Source organism: Salmo salar, chromosome 05 (genome assembly GCF_965601325.2).
Source record: "Salmo salar chromosome 05, fSalSal1, whole genome shotgun sequence".
Lineage (NCBI taxonomy): Eukaryota > Metazoa > Chordata > Actinopteri > Salmoniformes > Salmonidae > Salmo > Salmo salar.
Genome location: NC_138295.1, coordinates 72,851,799 through 72,867,500, shown reverse-complemented (window position 1 = coordinate 72,867,500; position 15,702 = coordinate 72,851,799). Strand labels below are relative to the sequence as shown.

Genomic DNA, 15,702 nt, shown 5'->3' with positions numbered 1-15,702 from the left:
TGTGTGTGTGTGTGTGTGTGTGTGTGTGTGTGTGTGTGTGTGTGTGTGAATCTGTAACGTACAGCTGTAACTGTTAATATACAGTGTGTGTGTGTGTGTGTGTAAATCTGTAACTAACAGCTGTAACTGTTAATATACAGTGTGTGTGTGTGTGTGTGTGTGTGTGTGTGTGTGGAATCTGTAACTAACAGCTGTAACTGTTAGTATACAGTGTGTGTGTGTGTGTGTGTGTGTGTGTGTGTGTGTGTGTGTGTGTGTGTGTGTGTGAATCTGTAACTAACAGCTGTAACTGTTAATATACAGTGTGTGTGTGTGTGTGTGTGTGAATCTGTCACTAACAGCTGTAACTGTTAATATACAGTGTGTGTGTGTGTGTGTGTGTGTGTGTGTGTGTGTGTGTGTGTGTGTGTGTGTGTGTGTGTGTGTGTGTGTGTGTGTGTGTGTGTGTGTGTGTGTGTGTGTGTGTGTGTGTGTGTGTGTGTGTGAATCTGTAACTAACAGCTGTAACTGTTAATATACAGTGTGTGAGTGTATGAATAAGTCAACATATGCAGTATGCACTAATAATTCATATATGTAGTAGTGGTGCCACAATCAGATTTACTGTACCTGTGATAATTCAAACACACACACACACACACACACACACACACACACACACACACACACACACACACACACACACACACACACACACCACACACACACACACACACACACACAGCACACCCCTGAATCTGTGTGTTTGCTGCTCGATGGGTTGAACACAAGGGCCTCCATTGGCAGTGCTAACTACCTGGATAAATATATCCCTTCATTTCACCCAGTGTGTCACTGTTCTATTTATATCCTCATTCAGTATACATGAGCTTGACTGGGTGAATGGGTGAATGAGTTGGACATGTAAAACCTGTGTCATATTTCATAGTCTACTACCCTAATGAACGAAGGGGTGAATGAGTTGGACATGTAAAACCTGTGTCATATTTCATAGTCTACTACCCTAATGAATGAAGGGGTGAATGAGTTGGACATGTAAAACCTGTGTCATATTTCATAGTCTACTACCCTAATGAATGAAGGGGTGAATAGTTGGACATGTAAAACCTGTGTCATATTTCATAGTCTACTACCCTAATGAATGAAGGGGTGAATGAGTTGGACATGTAAAACCTGTGTCATATTTCATAGTCTACTACCCTAATGAATGAAGGGGTGAATAGTTGGACATGTAAAACCTGTGTCATATTTCATAGTCTACTACCCTAATGAATGAAGGGGTGAATAGTTGGACATGTAAAACCTGTGTCATATTTCATAGTCTACTACCCTAATGAATGAAGGGGTGAATAGTTGGACATGTAAAACCTGTGTCATATTTCATAGTCTACTACCCTAATGAATGAAGGGGTGAATAGTTGGACATATATGTTGCATGTCATGGTCAATTACCTGTATCTATTAGTGATGGGGGGCAAATCAGTTACATATTGGGATATTATTTTTGACTATATATTGTATAGCATCGTTTTGACAATATTGCAATATTATTTTCCCATGACTGATCAAAACTCGCTTTCTCATGGTCTGTTGTCTGAGCAATATTTTTGGAACATCAAATCGCAATAAAACAACAATGTCGATGCGCAAAACATTGAATCGTGAGAATCGCAATACATATCGTATCAGCACATAAGTATCATGATAATATCGTATCGTGAGGTCCCTGGTAATTCTCAGCCCTAGAATCTATGAATGAATGAATTATCAGACTGTTAACTCCGTGCAGGTTTGGGTCTGGGGCTGGGCTCTTTTTAACCCCGTGCAGGTTTGGGTCTGGGGCTGGGCTCTTTTTAACCCCGTGCAGGTTTGGGTCTGGGGCTGGGCTCTTTTTAACCCCGTGCAGGTTTGGGTCTGGGGCTGGGCTCTTTTTAACCCCGTGCAGGTTTGGGTCTGGGGCTGGGCTCTTTTTAACTCCGTGCAGGTTTGGGGCTGGGGCTGGGCTCTTTTTAACTCCGTGCAGGTTTGGGGCTGGGGCTGGGCTCTTTTTAACCCCGTGCAGGTTTGGGTCTGGGGCTGGGCTCTTTTTAACCCCGTGCAGGTTTGGGTCTGGGTCTGGGCTCTTTTTAACTCCGTGCAGGTTTGGGTCTGGGTCTGGGCTCTTTTTAACTCCGTGCAGGTTTGGGTCTGGGGCTGGGCTCTTTTTAACCCCGTGCAGGTTTGGGGCTGGGCTCTTTTTAACCCTGTGCAGCTTTGGGTCTGGGGCTGGGCTCCTGTAGGGTAGGTAAGGAGCTAATGTTGTTCTGGTATAGCCCCGCTGGTTACCTGAGGCTCAGTATTGAATAGAGATGGCTATAACAGCTTAAACTCTTTCTGACCTAGGCTTAAACAACACCTTAGTGGATTCTGAACTCAAACACACATCCAATTGCTTTGGGAAGGTGCTGTACAGTATCCAAATACGAATGTTCATCAGCATAAGGGAATAATCTGTGCACACAATATTTTCATCCAAATGTGTTTATTGTGATACACGACAGTATCTATACATCTGTGTACAGATTCCATGTCCTTAAAGGAAAACCACCCAAAACTATATTTCGGTATTTTTTTCATTTAGTCCATTGTTGATGTAGGCAGTATGAATGAAAATGCATCATACCGGCTGTATCTCTGGTTTTTAAAGTTATATATCTTGAAAACTTGATTTCTGACGTGCAAAACATTTTGGGACTATATCAACAATGGACTAATGAAACAAATACCAACAAATTGTTTTTGAGTGGAGTTTTCCTTTAACTGTGATTCTTCTGAATGAACTGATCTGCGGTGTATTACTCATCAATGCATCCATTCAGTATTGAAGTGTGATATGAGTCAGATATCGGTTTTCCTGTAGCATCGCTGTGTTGAGGATCCTCGACTTGTACCTGCACTCAAAGCCATGCCTAGTTAATCAGTCCACCATTGCAATGAATTCCCTATAACTGTAGTTGTAATGTTGATGTTATTGTTCGATATTGATTGTTCAAAATGTATCCTTCGATATGTGAACAGCATTAGTTATTATGATTGATGGTGCACTGTAACGTGTCCTGTAAAATAAGAGTGTTGTTTTATGGTTGTTGTATCATTGTATTTTATTTGTATGGGGTTTTCTGATGCTACCTAATTCAATGGGACTGGCCTGGTTAGGTAGAGAATTCATCATTGTGGTGTTTTTTCCAGGTTGTAGAAGCTCAGATGGTGGTGAGGTGATTTTCAGTCCTACGGAGAAAGACAAGGACACCACTTCATTCACCGCTATGGCCTGTGGGGAGGGATGGACATCATAAAAGAGTAACGATGAAAACTCGAACTCACAAAGAATCGGTATGAAGTGTTTCAATGGCTTCCTTCATCTCAACCTTGTTCAGCTGTGTAGCTGAGTGTGCATGTGTGGGTCAGATTGCAGATGTGTTTATTGTTAATATGTGGTATTATATTGCACAGAGATGAATTGGGATGTTATATTTGACATCATTTAACATGAATAAGACTTTTGAAGTTAAGATATTCTGTGTGTATATTCTTCTGTATATTCTGTGTGTTTCTGTGTATATTTGGTGTGTATATTCTGTGTGTTTCTGTGTGTATATTCAGTGTGTTTCTGTGTGTATATTCGGTGTGTATATTCTGTGTGTATATTCAGTGTGTTTCTGTGTGTATATTCAGTGTGTTTCTGTGTGTATATTCGGTGTGTATATTCTGTGTGTATGTTCTGTGTGGACATTGATGTCATAATTATTCCTCTCTCTGTTCTCTTCTCTCCTCCTCGTTCTTGCTGCCTTCTACCCTCCCAATTCCTCTTCTCCTCTCTCCTTTCCCTCCTCATGCTCTTACCTCCCCCACCCATTACTGATCCTCTCTCCTTTCCCTCCTCATGCTCTTACCTCCCCCACCCATTACTGATCCTCTCTCCTTTCCCTCCTCATGCTCTTACCTCCCCCACCCATTACTGATCCTCTCTCCTTTCCCTCCTCATGCTCTTACCTTCCCCACCCATTACTGATCCTCTCTCCTTTTCCTCCTCATGCTCTTACCTCCCCCACCCATTACTGATCCTCTCTCCTTTCCCTCCTCATGCTCTTACCTCCCCCACCCATTACTGATCCTCTCTCCTTTCCCTCCTCATGCTCTTACCTCCCCCACCCATTACTGATCCTCTCTCCTTTCCCTCCTCATGCTCTTACCTCCCCCACCCATTACTGATCCTCTCTCCTTTTCCTCCTCATGCTCTTACCTCCCCCACCCATTACTGATCCTCTCTCCTTTCCCTCCTCATGCTCTTACCTCCCCCACCCATTACTGATCCTCTCTCCTTTCTCCTTCATTCCTGCCCCCTCCATATTTCATCATCCTTCGTTCCCCCTTACCCTTCCCTGATCCCCTCTCCCCTCCTTTCTTCCCCCTCTATCCCTCACTTTTTTATTTCCCCCTCTCCCCTCCTCCTCCTTGGTTTTGTCCTCTACTGTTCTCTTTACTTATTGTTTTGACACCCTTACCTCCCTCTACCCCCTCGACCCCCCTTTACCTCTCTCTACCCCCTCGACCCCCCTTTACCTCCCTCGACCCCCCTTTACCCACCTCCACCCCCCTTTACCCACCTCTACCCCCCTTTACCCCCCTTTACCCCTCATGTTCCTCCTCTCACCTCTCCTCCTCTTTTTGCCCCTTCCACCCCTGGCGGTTCAGATGCCAATGCGCAGTGGGCGGAGGCGTGGGGGAAGCAACGAGGAGAGGAGGGGTAGACGCCCGCATCCCAGCCCTTCTCGTGCAGAACGAAACGACAGGCAGACGGTGAGAGCCTATCATGTTTTATGTCTGTTCTTTCCCGTGTTCTCCCTAAGTAACTCTTGTTATTTTGACCCTCTCCGTCTCTAGTAATGGCAGTCTCTGTCTCCTTATGGCTTTGTTTGTCATGTGGTCTTTCCATCTATATTTGTCTATAGGAAAGTGTGTGTGTGTGTGTGTGTGTGTGTGTGTGTGTGTGTGTGTGTGTGTGTGTGGTGTGTGTGTGTGTGTGTGTGTGTGTGTGTGAGAAGAGACTGATATTGATCTACATGTAAGCCTTAATGAAGCCATGTGTCTTGTGTACCTGTATGAGTCATCACCACCATGGTTGCCTTATACGTCCAATTGTAGTGCCAATCTGGTGTGTTTTATACTGCTTTACCTGCAGTGTCATCTCTCTGTGTGTTTGTCTTTCTTACTTTCAAAAATGATATACATGGCATATTCTGTATCGTAGCAAAGAGCTGCTGGCGAGGAATTGGCTGTCAGTCGCTTCAATCACAGATCGCAAGGCCATGATTCGTCAGAGAGTGAAGGGGAGGAACTTGTGCCTCCACCAAAGAGGCAGAAAGTCCAGGTTAGTGTAACGTGATGTTGAACTGCACCACTAGGTTGAATTAGGATGTTAAAATGTCAACATTTAATTAATATATATTTTCCTCATATTCACTTTATGTCATCAGGATTCTTCCTCTGCCACCAACCCACCGACTTCAACTCATTCAACTGACAGTACTCCCCCCACTATACCGCCCCCACCCTCGGCTCCCAGACAGTCACGTGACAGTGACAACGAGGATGGCCAATCCCAGGGCAGCAGGAGCTCAGTTGTAGGGAGCTTGGCCAATAGCCTGAGCAGTGGGCGGGACATCGACCAGGACAATCGATCTTCCTCCCCGAGTCTCTCTGCCTCCCCTCCAGCCAGTTTAGACTCTGACTCTGATGGTCCAGACTCACCAAAGCAAGGAGAGGGAGAACGGGAGAAAAGGAAAGAGGGAGGAGTGGGGAAGACAGGAGGAGAGGAAAGGAGAGCAGCCAGAGAGGGGAGAGGGGATGAGTCTTGCGGAGATGGTGAAAGGAAGGATGGAGGAATGGAGGACAGCCCTTCTCTGAAGCTGCCATCCTCCATCTCTTCCTCTGCTCCTGTTCCCTCTCTCTGCGGAGCAGGGGATTCAGCCAATGATAGCAATAGTGGCAGGAAGTCCTATTTCTCACAGGACTCCAAGCTGGTGAGCAAGATGGAGTATGGACCGGCCAGCGCTGACACTGTGCACAGTGGCAATCGAATGAACTCCAAAGCTAAAGCGCAGTGCGTGACCAAGGCAACTGTCGCCGGGGGAGACTATCCCCACGGCAACCCCAACATTCCACACCCCCCTCCACCACCCCTTCCTCCTCCACCAGCGCTGAAACCCTTAGAACTAGGGGGGCAGAACCTACCCTCAGAAGTCAAGGTAGAGAGAGAGAAAATGGAGAAAGGTGAGAAACTGATGGACAACAAGACGGCTCCTCCCTCTCTGTTACCCCAAACCAGCCCCTTACCCCCCTCCCAGCCCCCGCCCCACCCCCACCACTACAGCCCCACCGGATGGCAGGGAGGCACAGCAACCGGTTGCCAGGGGAGCTGGGGCTACACCCGTTACTCTGGTAACCACCACTCTCACCAGCCGCAGCACCAACCCCCAGTGCAGCAGCAGCAACTGCCATCCGTCTACAACCCCCCTTCCTCCCGTCATTCATCCTCCTCCCACCCCCCTTACCTCCCCCACCCCCACAAGGAGTACCTCCCCAGGTACGCTTCCGGGGGAGGGGAAAGGGAGAGGGGGGCGGCCGGCGAGAGGGAGAGGGGGGGAGTGAGGGTGGAGTATGGGGGGAGAGAGATAGGTAGAGATTTCTCAGCTAGTAGTGGTGGTAACAGCAGCACTTCTGGTGGGATGGGGGGTCCTAATGGGGTCCAAGGGAGGGAGTTTGGGGGTCAGAACCGGGAGTACCAAGGCCTGGGACCTCAGAGCTCTGGGAGAGACCCCCCCATGGGTCCTGGGGGAAGAGAATTTGGACCAGGGGGGTTCAGAGAAAGAGAGAGGGATAGAGAGAGGGAGAGGGAGGGAGAGAGGGATGTAGGAGGAAGGGAGTTCCCTTTACAGAATCGTAATGAGAATCAGAACAGAGAGTTTGGACCCACCGGTGCTGGGGGAGGAAGGGGGCACCCCAGAGACAAAGAGGGGGGGCGGTGGGGCGAGTTTGGGGGCCAGATGAGAGAGGCGGGGGGCAATGTTAACCCCAATAATAACCCCCTCCCCCTAGGAAACCCCCCAAGCTCGACCAGTGGGTTACCTGCAGCCCCCATGCTAAACCGCGACCCCCCTTCCTCACCCCAAAACAACCCCAGCCACCCTACCCTACCCCCCCACCCACATCCTCAAAGCGCCTCCAAACGAGACTACCCCCCATCGATGGACCAGGGACAGACAAGGCACAATTCCCCCTCTGGACCAGAACACTTCCACAGAGAGTACCCTCCTGGGGCCAAGGACTATCCCCCTGGTGGCCCACCCTCCACCGGCCCAGCCCATGAGTACCCCAGCCCTCCCGGAATGACTCCAAACCTGGGCCGAGACTACCCAGGTGGACCTCAGATCCCCCACCTGCCCCACCCCCACTTTCCAGCCCAGCAGCCCAGAGACAGGGACCGAGAGAGGGACACCAACCAGCGAGAGTCGTCTCTCTACCAAAACCGTGGCGGTCCCCCCCAACCCCCGTCCCTTTCTCCCTCCTCTTCCTCCTCTACTCCTCATGGACACCCTCCGAATGCTCCTTACCCTCCTCCTCCACCTCCTCCCCCTCTCCCCCCTCCCCAAACCTCCCTCGCTCAGCCCCAACCCCCCTCCGGCCTGGGACCCAATCACGTTCGTCCGGCAAATTACCCTTCCTCCAATCAGACTCCTGCAACACCCCTCTCTCCTTTACTAAACCCCTCGACCAATCAGATGGGAGGGTTTCCTTCCTACCCTCCAGGCTCCTCCTCTGGGGCCAACATGTCACTTCCTGGTTCAGGTGTGTCACCTGGCTGTCGGCCCTCACCTTTTCACAGCACTTTGAACAGCCACGCCCCCTTCAGCGGCCCCTACCACCCCAATGGGAACAGTGGGAACAACCTGGTCCCGACTAACAGCAATAGTAACAGTAGCAGTGGCAGCAGCCATACCAACTCTCTCTCTCAGTCCCTCTCACCTCAAAACGCCTCAAAAGGACCCCCACCTCTTAGTAACCCCGGCAACAACAATGGCACTTCGGCCCCTGGCTGTAGCTCCTCGCTTCCTAGAGATGGGCATTCTGATTCGTCCACAGGTCCACCTCCCCCACCTGTCATCAAGGAGGAACCAATAGAGGAGAGGGAGGAGAGTGAAAGCCCACCTCCTGTTTTGAGAAGTCCCTCCCCTGAGCCCAAGCCGGTGGACATTCCGATCCACGCCAGCCAATCAGCACGGTGAGATGGGATAGGCGTCATAGCAACAGAAGGGCTCCATCATATGTCACTCTAACAACAAGTCCTAACAACTGATTTATGTGGTTTTATCTCTGTTTTTGTCACTGGCACTTATCATAATATGTCAGCTATTATTTCTAGATAAAGGGGCTGAGAAATGTATTCCTGTCACAGAAGATGTTTTGTAGATAGGCCTAAAGTATATCAAAGACAACAACACCTATCACAGAAGATGTTTTGTAGATCGGTAAAGGGGGATACCTAGTCACCTGTACAATTGAAATGTGTCTTCTGCATTTAACCCAACCTCGTTGAATCAGAGAGGTGCAGGGGGCTGCCACAATCAACATCCACGTCTTGAGCGTCCGGGGAACAGTGGGTTAATAACTGCCTTGTTCAGCGGCAGAACAACAGATTTTTACCTTGTCAGCTCGGGGATTCAATCCCACAACCTTTTGGTTACTGGCCCAACGCTCTAACCACTAGGCTACCTGCCGCCAGTATATCAAAGACAACAACACCTATCACAGAAGACATTGCCAGATAATAAAGATAGTATCATCATATGGGAACAAAATCCGATGCATAAATTGGTTATATTTTGCTGATGTGGTTCTAGGTTCCACAGGGTTCTAGATCGGGGCAGTGGAAACTCCTGCGCCCGCAGCGACGTTCTCTTCGTCCCCCTGGACGGCTCCAAACTGTGGAAGAAGAGGAACGAGGTGATCGAGAGAGCCCGGAGAGAGGTGGAGCAGAGGGCCAGAGACCTGAGGGAGAAAGAGCGGGAACGAGAGAGGGAGAGAGAGAGGGAGCGGGACCTGGAGAGGCATCTACAAGTGAGTATAATGAGGCAGTGAGGGGGAGGTGATGAGCGAGGGAGAGGGAGGCGATGAGGGAGGGAGTGGGACACAATGCTCAATTTCCTTCTCCTTTTTGTCTCTTTAAATGCTCCCTCTCTCCCGTTCCCTCTCTCCCTACAGCAACAGAAGGACAATAACAATGCAAATATACAACGCCAGGGATCCTCTCTCTTCTTCCCCTCCTCCTCCTCCATCCTCCTCGACCCTAACTCCTCTTCTAACCCTGGGTCTCACCCTCAATCTCACCCCCAGCAGCACCACTCCCACCCTCACCCCCACGCTCACCTCCACCCCTCCCACCTCCATCCCTCCCTCTCTCAACACATCCCACACTCCCTCCTCATGCAATCAATGGGGGGTTCAACGGTGGTTGGCCCACAGGGGGCTCTGGGGATCGGGTTAGGAGGGCCGTATCTGGGCCCTGACACCCCGGCACTGCGGACCCTGAGCGAGTATGCCCGGCCCCACGCCATGTCCCCTCTCGGGGCTAGTCGCCAACACCAACACCCGCATGTCCACCATCATGGCCACCCTCATGGCCACCCCCATGTCCACCCCTCCTTCTTCCTCCCCCAGTTCCAGAACCATGCCCTGGCCCACCCACATCACATGCCTGCTGATGCAGCCACAGCGGCAGCCATCTTGGGTTTCCTCTATGGTGGCAGTATGGAGGGAGGGCCAGGGGGGCATGGAGGAGGACATGGGGGGATGGGGGGTGCAGGGTTAGGGGGGATGGGGTTTCCCCATGCAGTGGCAGCCCACCGTGAGCGCATGAAGCCGGGGTTTGAGTTTAAGAGTGAGGACAGGGTGTACCAGCCGGGCACCTTGGGAGATCCTACGGCTCTCGCCCTCGCCCACTCCCACTCGCATGCCCACGCACACGCTCATGCACATGCTCACTCCCTACTGCTGGGGGGAGGGGGTGGAGGTGAGGTGTCCATTTACGGCACCCCCCCTCCCCAGGCTCCTCCACCCCCACCACCGCCCCTCCAGAACCCAGCGTTAGCCCCAGTGAGTCGCCTCCCTAACCCTCCTCCCGCCCCTCAGTCCCTCTCCAACCCTCCCCCCTTCTCCCTGCTTCCTCCCTCGCTCCCCTCTCACCCTGCACCTGCACCAGCCCCTCCACCCCCGGCCCCCGCAGCTGCACCTCTGCCCGCTCCTCCTCCACCCTCCTCCAACCCTGTTTCATCCCTCCATCACTCCTTTCCCAGCTCCCTCCCCCCATCTCACCCCCCACCTGCCCCCGCCCCGGTGACCGCCCCTCCTGAGACCTACCCCCCTCCCACTCGCTCCCCCACCACCTCTGAGAGAGAGAGGAGTGGAGAGAGGGAGAGAGAAAGAGAGCGAGACAGAGCGGGGCTGCCAGCCGGTGGAGAGAGGGGACGAGAGAGGGAGAGGGAGCGAGAGAGAGAAAGAGAAAGAGGGGGAAGCAATGGAAGTGGAGGAAGTGGTGGAAGTGGCGGAGGAGGAACAGGAGGAGGAGAGATTCCGGGGCGTCTTCAGATGTTGAACGTCACGCCTCATCATCACCAGCACTCACACATCCACTCCCACCTGCACCTGCACCAGCAAGACACAGGTACCCACTGCTGCTAACACTACCACAGTTGTGGTCTTGTACTATGATCTACACACTACTATTTAGTGCTCTTTTGAGCTGGGCCTGAGAAAGCTCATCCTGTCTGTTACAGATGTTGATGTTAACGTGGTTGTTGATTCTGTGATTCTTATTAAATACTCCTTGTGTTTCCTGTTACATCATTGGCCCCTAGCGGCGGGCGGGGTGCACCCCCTGATGGACCCGTTGGCGTCGGGGTCTCCCCTGGCCCGCCTGCCCTACCCAGGGGCAACGCTGGGCACCCCCATCCTGGCACACCCCCTCACTGAAAGCGAGGTGCTACGACAACAGCTCTTCGGTGAGGAAAGGCTTGTTTTTTCAGTCAGTTTGTTTATGTTTCTGTCTGTCTGCCTGTCTGTCTGTCTGTGTTCTATCATGAATATGATACCTAACTATCTTTCTGTCACTATCTACCTCACCTGTCTCTCCTCTTCTCCGCTCCTCCTCTCACCTGTCTCTCCACTCCTCCTCTCACCTGTCTCCCCTTCTCCACTCCTCCTCTCACCTGTCTCTCCCTTCTCCGCTCCTCCTCTCACCTGTCTCTCCACTCCTCCTCTCACCTGTCTCTCCCCTTCTCCACTCCTCCTCTCACCTGTCTCTCCCCTTCTCCACTCCTCCTCTCACCTGTCTCTCCACTCCTCCTCTCACCTGTCTCCCCTTCTCCACTCCTCCTCTCACCTCTCTCCCCTTCTCCACTCCTCCTCTCACCTGTCTCTCCCTTCTCCACTCCTCCTCTCACCTCTCTCCCCTTCTCCACTCCTCCTCTCACCTGTCTCTCCACTCCTCCTCTCACCTGTCTCTCCCTTCTCCACTCCTCCTCTCACCTGTCTCTCCACTCCTCCTCTCACCTGTCTCTCCACTCCTCCTCTCACCTGTCTCTCCCCTTCTCCACTCCTCCTCTCACCTGTCTCTCCCTTCTCCACTCCTCCTCTCACCTGTCTCTCCTCTTCTCCACTTCTCCTCTCACCTGTCTCTCCTCTTCTCCACTCCTCCTCTCACCTGTCTCTCCCTTCTCCACTCCTCCTCTCACCTGTCTCTCCCCTTCTCCACTCCTCCTCTCACCCGTCTCTCCTCTTCTCCACTCCTCCTCTCACCCGTTTCTCCTCTTCTCCACTTTTCCTCTCACCTGTCTCTCCTCTTCTCCACTTCTCCTCTCACCTGTCTCTCCTCTTCTCTACTTCTCCTCTCACCTGTCTCTCCTCTTCTCCACTCCTCCTCTCACCTGTCTCTCCTCTTCTCTACTCCTCCTCTCACCTGTCTCTCCTCTTCTCCACTCCTCCTCTCACCCGTCTCTCCCTTCTCCACTAATCTCACCTGTCTCTCATCTTCTCCACTCCTCCTCTCACCTGTCTCTCCCCTTCTCCACTCCTCCTCTCACCTGTCTCTCCTCTTCTCCTCACACCTGTCTCTCCTCTTCTCCACTGCTCCTCTCACCTGTCTCTCCTCTTCTCCACTCCTCCTCTCACCTGTTTTTCCTCTTCTCCACTCCTCCTCTCACCTGTCTTTCCTCTTCTCCACTCCTCCTCTCACCTGTCTCTCCTCTTCTCCTTTCATCTGTCTCTCCTCTTCTCCACTGCTCCTCTCACCTGTCTCTCCTCTTCTCCACTCCTCCTCTCACGTGTCTCTCCTCTTCTCCACTCCTCCTCTCACCTGTCTCTCCTCTTCTCTACTCCTCCTCTCACCTGTCTCTCCTCTTCTCCACTCCTCCTCTCACCCGTCTCTCCCTTCTCCACTAATCTCACCTGTCTCTCATCTTCTCCACTCCTCCTCTCACCTGTCTCTCCCCTTCTCCACTCCTCCTCTCACCTGTCTCTCCTCTTCTCCTCACACCTGTCTCTCCTCTTCTCCACTGCTCCTCTCACCTGTCTCTCCTCTTCTCCACTCCTCCTCTCACGTGTCTCTCCGCTTCTCCACTCCTCCTCTCACCTGTCTTTCCTCTTCTCCACTCCTCCTCTCACCTGTCTCTCCTCTTCTCCTCTCCTCCTCTCACCTGTCTGTCCTGTTCTCCACTCCTCCTCTCACCTGTCTATCTCGTTCTCCACTCCTCCTCTCACCTGTCTCTCCCTTCTCCACTCCTCCTCTCACCTGTCCTCTTCTCCCCTCCTCCCACCTGTCTCTCCTCTTCTCCACTTCTCCTCTCACCTGTCTCTCCTCTTCTCTACTCCTCTCACCTGTCTCTCCTCTTCTCCACTTCTCCTCTCACCTGTCTCTCCCTTCTCCACTAATCTCACCTGTCTCTCCCTTCTCCACTCCTCCTCTTACCTGTCTCTCCTCTTTTCCTCTCACCTGTCTCTCCTCTTCTCCACTGCTCCTCTCACCTGTCTCTCTTCTTCTCCACTCCTCCTCTCACCTGTCTTTCCTCTTCTCCACTTCTCCTCTCACCTGTCTCTCCTCTTCTCCTCTCCTCCTCTCACCTGTCTCTCCCTTCTCCACTCCTCCTCTCACCTGTCTCTCCTCTTTTCCTCTCACCTGTCTCTCCTCTTCTCCACTCCTCCACTCACCTGCCTCTCCTCTTCTCCAATCCTCCTCTCACCTGTCTCTCATCTTCTCCACTCCTCCTCTCACCTGTCTCTCCTCTTCTCCTCCTCTCAACTGTCTCTTCCCTTCTCCACTCCTCCTCTCACGTGTATTTCCTCTTCTCCACTCCTCCTCACCTCTCTCCCTTCTCCTCTCACCTGTCTCTCCTCTTCTCCTCCTCTCAACTGTCTCTTCCCTTCTCCACTCCTCCTCTCACGTGTATTTCCTCTTCTCACTCCTCCTCACCTCTCTCCCTTCTCCTCTCACCTGTCTCTCCTCTTCTCCTCCTCTCATCTGTCTCTCCCTTCTCCACTCCTCTCACCTGTCTCCTCTTCTCCACTCCTCCTCTCTCCTGTCTCTCCTCTTCTCCACTCCTCCTCTCACCTGTCTCTCCTCTTCTCCACTCCTCCTCTCACCTGTCTCTCCTCTTCTCCACTCCTCCTCTCACCTGTCTCTCCCCTTCTCCACTACTCCTCTCACATGTCATTCCTCTTCTCCACTTCTCCTCTCACTTGTCTCTCCTTTTCTCCACTCCTCTCACTTGTCTCTCCCCTTCTCCACTCCTCCTCTCACGTGTCTCTCCTCTTCTGCACTCCTCCTCACCTCTCTCCCTTCTCCACTCCTCCTCTCACCTGTCTCTCCTCTTCTCCACTACTCCTCTCACATGTCATTCCTCTTCTCCACTTCTCCTCTCACTTGTCTCTCCTTTTCTCCACTCCTCTCACTTGTCTCTCCCCTTCTCCACTCCTCCTCTCACCTGTCTCTCCTCTTCTCCACTCCTCCTCTTACCTGTCCTCTTCTCCACACCTCCTCTCACCTGTCTCTCCTCTTCTCCACTCCTCTTCTTACCTGTCTCTCCCTTCTCCACTGCTCCTCTCACGTGTCTCTCCTCTTCTGCACTCCTCCTCACCTCTCTCCCTTCTCCACTCCTCCTCTCACCTGTCTCTCCTCCTCTCATCTCTCTCCTCTTCTCCACTCCTCTCACCTGTCTCTCCACTTCTCCTCTCACCTGTCTCTCCTCTTCTCCACTCCTCTCACCTGTCTCTCCTCTTCTCCACTTCTCCTCTCACCTGTCTCTCCTCTTCTCCACTTCTCCTCTCACCTGTCTCTCCTCTTCTCCACTTCTCCTCTCACCTGTCTTTCCTCTTCTCCACTCCTCCTCACACCTGTCTCTCCTCTTCTCTCACCTGTCTCTCCTCTTCTCCACTTCTCCTCTCACCTGTCTCTCCTCTTCTCCACTCCTCCTCTCACCTGTCACTCCTCTTCTCCACTCCTCCTCTCACCTGTCACTCCTCTTCTCCACTTCTCCTCTCACCTGTCTCTCCTCTTCTCCACTTCTCCTCTCACCTGTCTCTCCTCTTCTCCACTCCTCCTCTCACCTGTCCTCTTCTCCCCTCCTCCCACCTGTCTCTCCTCTTCTCCACTTCTCCTCTCACCTGTCTCTCCTCTTCTCCACTCCTCTCACCTGTCTCTCCTCTTCTCCACTTCTCCTCTCACCTGTCTCTCCTCTTCTCCACTTCTCCTCTCACCTGTCTCTCCTCTTCTCCACTTCTCCTCTCACCTGTCTCTCCTCTTCTCCTCTCCTCCTCTCACCTGTCTCTCCACTTCTCCTCCCACCTGTCTCTCCTCTTCTCCACTCCTCTCACCTGTCTCTCCTCTTCTCCACTTCTCCTCTCACCTGTCTCTCCTCTTCTCCACTTCTCCTCTCACCTGTCTCTCCTCTTCTCCACTTCTCCTCTCCCCTGTCTCTCCTCTTCTCCACTTCTCCTCTCACCTGTCTCTCCTCTTCTCCTCTTCTTTTCTCACCTGTCTCTCCTCTTCTCCACTCCTCCTCTCACCTGTCTCTCCTCTTCTCCACTCCTCCTCTCACCTGTCTCTCCTCTTCTCCACTCCTCCTCTCACCTGTCTCTCCTCTTCTCCACTTCTCCTCTCACCTGTCTCTCCTCTTCTCCACTCCTCCTCTCACCTGTCTCTCCTCTTCTCCACTTCTCCTCTCACCTGTCTCTCCTCTTCTCCCTTTCCTCTTCCCTTTTCTTTCCCCCTCCAGGCGCTCCGTTCCGTGAGCTGCCCCAGCCCTCCTCTCTGACAGGTTCCATGTCAGCGGCCCACCAGCTCCAGGCCATGCAGCAGGCCCAGAGCGCAGAGCTGCAGATCCAGAGACTGGCCCTGGAACAGCAGTGGATCCACCACCACCACTCCCTCACCCAGGACGAGTACTACAGGTAGCCTACTAATGGGACCAGGGGAGCTGGGTGGGGTGTGGGGAGACTGTGTCAGCTGGAGGTGTGTGTGTGTGTGTGTGTGTGTGTGTGTGTGTGTGTGTGTGTGTGTGTGTGTGTGTGTGTGTGTGTGTGTGTGTGTGTGTGTGTGTGTGTGTGTGTGTGTGT

General features: G+C 52.3%; 1 protein-coding gene across 2 annotated transcripts in view; it reads left to right on the top strand.

The window, feature by feature from the left end:
• LOC106605862 (uncharacterized) overlaps nt 1-15,702 on the top strand; it is a 47,704-nt gene that overhangs the window by 29,495 nt on the left and 2,507 nt on the right. For both annotated transcript variants that reach the window (XM_082975509.1, XM_082975508.1), the window contains exons 2-9: nt 3,229-3,372; nt 4,735-4,839; nt 5,291-5,410; nt 5,517-8,320; nt 8,940-9,156; nt 9,301-10,759; nt 10,953-11,096; nt 15,363-15,537. In XM_082975509.1, the coding sequence (XP_082831635.1) occupies nt 3,346-3,372; nt 4,735-4,839; nt 5,291-5,410; nt 5,517-8,320; nt 8,940-9,156; nt 9,301-10,759; nt 10,953-11,096; nt 15,363-15,537 (5,051 nt within the window). In that variant the 5' untranslated portion in view covers nt 3,229-3,345. The remainder of the gene's footprint in view (nt 1-3,228; nt 3,373-4,734; nt 4,840-5,290; nt 5,411-5,516; nt 8,321-8,939; nt 9,157-9,300; nt 10,760-10,952; nt 11,097-15,362; nt 15,538-15,702) is intronic.